This window comes from Vulpes lagopus, chromosome 13, assembly GCF_018345385.1.
Source record: "Vulpes lagopus strain Blue_001 chromosome 13, ASM1834538v1, whole genome shotgun sequence".
Classification (NCBI taxonomy): Eukaryota; Metazoa; Chordata; class Mammalia; order Carnivora; family Canidae; genus Vulpes; species Vulpes lagopus.
Genome location: NC_054836.1, coordinates 56,804,015 through 56,810,944, shown reverse-complemented (window position 1 = coordinate 56,810,944; position 6,930 = coordinate 56,804,015). Strand labels below are relative to the sequence as shown.

The 6,930-nt window shown below is 40.0% G+C and overlaps 1 protein-coding gene across 1 annotated transcript; it reads left to right on the top strand.

Annotated features, from left to right (window-relative positions):
* The first annotated feature begins 747 nt into the window (after positions 1-747).
* ANKRD7 (ankyrin repeat domain 7) lies at positions 748-6,006 on the top strand. The gene is given in 6 exon segments (XM_041727514.1): positions 748-962; positions 3,688-3,802; positions 3,958-4,131; positions 5,126-5,232; positions 5,861-5,951; positions 5,953-6,006. Coding segments are annotated over 6 exon segments (756 nt in total).
* The last annotated feature ends 924 nt before the right edge of the window (positions 6,007-6,930 follow it).

The following is a 6,930-nucleotide window of genomic DNA, read 5'->3' as shown; positions in this document are numbered from 1 at the left end:
TTAAGGGGCTGTGGTGCAATGCGTCGGAAGGATTTTTTTGGAATTTTGTGACATGAGAAAGTGAGCCGGAATATGAGAGGCCGCACTCAAAAGTAAGTTTGAAATTGGGATCACAGGGGGCTCTCCGTTATTGTTAAAGATGTGCTAGATCAGGTGAACCAGGTTGTGGGGGGAGTGGCTCTAGACTGAGGACAAAACCCCTGGAGAATATCCATCCTCACCACAAGGAAGGTAAAGCTGTTCTCAAGAGTTCAGGTCATTAGGTCTATCCTTGAAGGAGAAGGGGTTATTTCTAAGAAAGCCAGTAGGCTTCTACCAAAAGGTTCTTGATGTACTAGTCAGATTGGTAGTGTAGCCGTCAATCAAAGACCTCAGTGAGAAGCTGGGCCTGGACGCCCCCAGTACCGACTTCCTAGGGGTGCTGTGCACCAGGCCCTGCGTGTTGCCAGGAACTGGGGTGGTTGTGTTGCCCCAGGAAAGTGGCTCAACCTGTCTCTGGTCTTTGCCCACTTCCTGTCCCTGGCCCACTTCCAGGCCCTCTCTCTGGCTAGCTGGGACTCCGGGAGTGGGGTGAAGACCTGACCGGATGTGTTCTCAGTGGGGTGGGGGTCAGGAGGGGAGAGTGAGGGGAAGGGGAGATGGGGAGGTGGGGAGCGGCCAGACCAAAGGGGCAGGTGGGGCCGTTAGGAGCGCAGGGAGGTGCCCTGATGCAACTGAAGAAGCCCTTCAGTTGTCTACTGTGCCACCATGAAGTTCTTCGCCTCCTGGAAAAGGAAGGTTGAGCCCCACATCCCACCCGCTGGCTGGGCCAGTACCCGTCACCCCACCCAGCCAGGCTACGATCTCCGAGATAAGGATTTAAAGAAACTTCACAAAGCTGCCTCAGTGGGGCATTTGGAGAAGGTGAAGGAGCACCTTCAGCTCAAGAAACATGATGTGAATGTACGGGACAGAGAATACAGGTGACCAGATGCATGAAGGCCACCGTGGAGTGGAGGCTGGCTCAGCAGGAGCAGGATTTGTCTGGGCCACTTCATCGGCTGTCCCTCCAGGTTTCCCATAATGGGGACAGAGGTCTGGTAACCACTGGCAGAGGGTCACACTCCCAACTTCCAGCATGTTCTTTTTAAAAATGTTTAAAAATGGTATTTGAGGTCATTGGTGTCCTCCCTGATTGCCTCCTCTCCTCTCACCACATTAATCTCCACCTGGCACTTCACTCTTTACCCAAACTGCCGTTGTTGTTTTTGTTTTTAATTTGCTATATATATTGTCCCTATCCACCCAAGATGTACCATACTACTCATGTGCTAATAGGAAAAAAGTAGAGGAGACTTCCCAGGGTAGTGGTTATTAAGATTTTAAGACATTGAGACAGCAAAACAATTGACTTTTTAATGTGGATCTTCTATGATTTTTTTTTTATTTTTGCCAATTGCTGAGTATCTTCAAAAAAGCCCAAAAGCAATCACTTACTGCAAAAACAAAATTAATTTTATACATTAAGAAATGAAGACGTTACGTGTTTGGCGTTAATAACAGAAAATATGTACTGTCTATGCCTACCTTAAAATCTTTTGGGGAGTTTGAAAGTCATAGGGTATGAAAAACATCATTTTTCACCATAATTGGGTAACTGGAAGCTATGGTTATAGAGAAGGTTCATGCCAGTTTGCTAATAGTTCTATGTCCTTCCCTTTGACAAAAACACAGTTATCTAAATGTATCTGACTTTTATCCTACACCACCCCATTGACTTACTTTCCAAGGTCATGTGTAACCTCAACACCACTTCATTCAGTGGTCAATTCTCAGTCTTACCCAGTGGGCATCCCGGCCCAATATCTTACTCGCCCTGTCAGTAGTATTTGAAATACTGTCTTGTCTTTCAGGACACTTGGTGTCTTCACCTGGCATCTCCTCTACTTCTGTGGGTGCTTCTTTCCAGACTTCTTGGCTGATTTCTTTTCCTGTCTGGTAAATATTTGAGGGCTCAGAACTTGAAATGATTCTCTGTGTCTTACTCTTCACTTGCCCTGTGAAGAGAGATTATCTATAAATGTCTATATTCCAGTGCCTTCCAACAGCTTCTCTCCAGCAAGCTCTCTCCCCTGAACTGCAGACTCCTATATGTAAATACCTACACTTGAACGTGTATATCGGATAGACTATGTGTCCTGGCAAATGTTTAATAGCAGCCTCTTAGTTGACGGTGGGGGTAAAGCGAAGGGAGGAGAAGCCCTGATTTCAAGCTACCAGTGTGATGTCATTTGGGTTGAACCGTTCCTGCAAATTTAACACTTGGCTTGTGAGAGCCACTAGCGCCATCACATCACTCTTTAGACATCTCAAACATCCCCAAACTGTGCTCTTGTTTTTCCTCCTCAGACCTACATCTCTCTCTCTAGAAATACCAAATTATGTCTTTCAGTTGTTAGGTCAGAAACCCTAGAGTCATTCTTGACTCCACTCTTTCTTTCATATCACCCATCTTGGGAATATTTTGGTTCCACCTTCAAAATATCTCTAAAATCCAACTATTTCTTTTTTTTTTTTAAGATTTTAAAAATTTATTTCTTTGAGAGAATAAATAGAGCAGAGCACAAGCAGAGGGAGAGGCAGAGGAAGAGGGAGAAGTAGACTCCCCTCTGAGCGGGGAACTCGACAAAGGGCTCCATCCCAGGACCCCAGGATCCTGACCTAAGCCACCCGGGTGCCCCTAAAATCCAACTATTTCTTGCCAAGCTCACAAGTTACCTTTCTAGTCGAAGCTTCTATCATATCTTAATCAAAATTCCTGCAGTGGCCTCCTAACTAGTTTTCTGTCTTTTAACCTTTTCTGTTTATTCTAAATGCAGTAGCCAGAATGATCCTATAAAGTGTATGTGAAATGCGTCGTCGTTCCTTGCCTTAGCAACTTCCACTGGCTTTCCATTTCATTAGGGTGAAGGCCAAAGCCCTTCCAATGGCTCGTTCGGCCTTACAGGACATTTACCCCCCACCCTGCTATCTCTAGGATCTTGAGACCCACTCCTTTCCCTTTCACTCATCTCTAGCTTCCCTGGCCTCCTCAGTGTTCCACAGAAATCCAGAAATGTATGAGGGCATTTGGCCCTGCTACTCCCTTTGCCTGAAGTGCTTTCCCCCCAGATATCTACATGGCTCCCCCCCTCCCTTCCTTCCTGCGTGTATTTAATTATATCCCCTTATCAGCAAGGGCTTCCTTGGCTTCCCTATGTACAGTTGCGTGTTCTCTCCTTGCTGACATTTCCTACTTGGCACACTGTCTGGCATGCTTTCTGTTTTAAGCTTTTTGTTTACTTCTTCTTACTCCATAAAAGCAGATATTTTTGTCTATTTTGTTGCTGCTGTCTCCTCATCACCTAGAATCCTGCCTAGCCCTCATAAATGCTTACTAGACACTTTTTTTTATAAATGCGTACACAGGTATTTTTTGACTCATTATAAACTTACTTTGAAGTGAAACCAGTTCAGCATTTGATCTTAAGGGCATTTGCATGGCCCTTTTAATACAGTAAAAAACAATTGTAATTAATATAACTTGTATATGAATATCAGTAAGCACACGAAGCAAATATCTTAACAATATATGATCTGGCATGTTCTTGGGTATTGTAACTTCTCAAACTAAGACTTCTAACTTTGTGTTTTGTTATATTGATGTAGAACACCCTTGCACCTGGCCTGTGCTAATGGATATTCAAATATTGTCTCTCTCTTAATTGAGCAACAGCGCAAAATAAATGTCTGTGATAGTGAAAACCGATCTCCATTGACTAAGGTGTGTTAATTTTTCCTTTTCAGTTGGAATGCATCTGAGTTCTTCTGGTTAACTTTTGTTGGATTTCATAGTTTAAAACATAGTATTAAACAGTTTTAATATGTCATATCCTGAGTAATGGGTTGGTTGCTCATCTGTTCTTGTTGTCTTGACAGGCAGTACAGTGTACTAAGGAGGACTGTGCTACCATTCTTCTAGGACATGGTGCAGACCCGAATCTGGCAGATTTAGACGGCAATACTGCACTCCATTATACCATCTGTGGCCAAAGTGTCTCCTTAGTTGAAAAATTTCTTGAACACAAAGCTAATCTTGAAGATCAAAATAATGTAGTCTATTGAAAATAACATATTTTAGAGAAAGCAGTGGAAGAAGGTATTTATTACAGATAATTCATATCTGATGAAACACATGTTGTATGAAGCATGAATTTTCCAAAATGAAATTGGGGAAAAGGAGAAGAAGAATGAGATTGTAAAATACTGGTAAGGTTTTCCTTTTTTTAAAAGTCTTGGTCCAGGGACTCCTGGGTGGCTCAGTGGTTGAGCGTCTGCCTTCTGCTCAGGGCATGATCCCACGTCCTGGGATCGAGTTCCTCATCGGGGTCCCCACAAGGAGCCTGCTTCTCCCTCTGCCTATGTCCCTGCCTCTCTCTCTGTGTCTCTCATGAATAAATACATAACATCTTAAAAAAAAAGTCTTGGTCCATTTCATTTCAGACTGTAACACTGAACCCCAAAACAATGCTATACTTAACAATGATAAGTGTTCAAAGGCCCATATCAAATGGGAAATATCTGATTTCCCTATAAGTTGATATCAGTTAAAAACCATAAGTCTGCATTTTTTCCTGTCTTAACTTATATACTCACAGATAATGATAATAGGGTTAAATTGGAAAATCACTGTCCTAAAAGGAATCCAACTCTCCTATTGAGATGAGTTGTTGTTATTTTCTTGTTTAAGTGTCCTAACACTTAAGGTCACTGAAATTTTCTCTCTATGACAGCCCAAAATAAATGCCAACCTTGGAGGTCTAAATGCAATTGATGGTTTGTAATACTTGCATGAAGCGTGTGATGTGTGTTGCTTAAATACTCCAGGCTGCTCTTGTCTACAATTCGAGTTAGGCCTAAAGTAAAAACGTTAATTTTATTTTTGAATGACCCAACTCCAGTTTATTTTCTTAGTCTCTGAAATCATATTTTGTTATATATCAAAACTTTTTAAAAATTAGAGTGTCTTTTAGATTGAACTTAAATCTAAAAGGCCTATAATGTACGTACAGTATTTTAAGTAATCATTTTGAAATCTTTTTTTCAGGATGGGTATACTCCACTGTTACTTGCCATTATGGAAAATAATGCAAAAATGGTACAGTATCTTCTGAAAAGAGGAGCAGATGTGAATGATTCAGATAACAATCAAAGGTATAATACATGCCAAATAAGAGCATTTAACAATAGCAAGTTAAATTAAGCTATAACTGTAGCTTCCTAACAAGACAATGTGTGTGTGTGTGTTTGTGTATATTTGTAAATATATTTTGTGATATTGATAAAAGATCTGGCCATATATTTCGGCCAAACTACCTAGATTCCCAGGATGTATTTTTCTGTAAAATCAAACAGTTGGACCAGATTGGTAGGTCATTAATAGTAATAGTAGTATTTATAACCTTAGAATTTGAATCTTACACAGAAAATCTCTAAATCCCACTTGCTATAGTTAAATGGGGGTAGGGGACCCAGAGCCCCAGGTATGCCCTTCCCAGTATTTTGAGACATCTTGAAAACACCAGGGTTCCAGGGAACAAGGATTGAAAACCATTGAGCGAGCAGCTTCCTAGAGACTCTTTTATTTTTAAACTCCATGATAATCTGTGATTGGTGCACCTTTTTTTTTTAGCAAATCTGCCCCACCTTTTAATCCTTGCCCTAACTCTTTCCCTGTTAGAGATTCCACATTTGAATAGTAAATTTAGAAGACTTTTTTTTAAAAAGTATAAGATATGTCTAAGATCCATAAATACACATTCATGTGTCTCTCTTGCTCCAGAACAGCCCTTATGATTGCTCTAAGTGATGAACCAACAAATTTAGTCGGTCTTCTTCCTCGGCAAGAAGTGGATCTATCTTGCCAAGATATTTATGGATTCACAGCTGAGGAATATGCCTCTTTTAATGGTCTTACTGTGTAAGTGATACTGCATATCTTTTAACAATTGCATGGGATTTGATCATAAGGAAAGAACCATGAGCCTCAAAGTGCAACCACAGCTGAAATAGACACCACAGTAGGGCGAGCCGTATTATGGATTCTGATCCCATGGGTCCAGGGATCCTTGATTTCACTTGTTTGTAGGGTCCAATCGATATAAGAACTGCAGGTAGGCTGAGTGTACAGATGAACTCCCGGTGGCACTGGAATTTGAAGTATTTCAGGACAGTGATTTCAGCAAATAGTGACATAGCCAATAACAAAACATCTGGGTAATAGCGTTGGGCTAAAGATGATTCATCTTTACAAGACTCTTTCATTTTTTTTAAGTATTAGTAATGTAAAAATTTTATTCAAATTTTGAATATTGTTATTGTTTTGTTAGCTGTTTTAGTCTGATAAGTTTTCAGAATTCTTAAGTATATTCTTATTAAACTAAATGGCAAAACTTTTCACATATAAATATGCATTTCTAATTTTAATAGTCAATGAGAAAGTAAGATGCAATGAACAGAAATTTACATTACAGCTAATGAAGTCAAAACAACATAAAGGTATTTTCCTTATAATTTCATTTTAAGGCAAAATTTTAATTATACATAGGTACTTTTCTAGTTTTTTGTTTTCCTATTCTTCTTCCACCTACTTTATTCACATTTTAGTAATATATTTTAATCACTAATTCCATATGAATACTATGGGGTGAGGGAGAGAAGAGAAAGAAGAGAGAGAAATAATTTGTATACATACATTCAGGTGTTTATTTTTAAAGTCTAAATTGAACTTTATAAACTAAAGGATTCATAATCCATTAAATATATGAACCATAGTTGAATACAATATTTTCTTTGCAATACTGGACATATGTACCTTGCTCTATCTTGGTTTAAGCAAACCATGTGTATAAA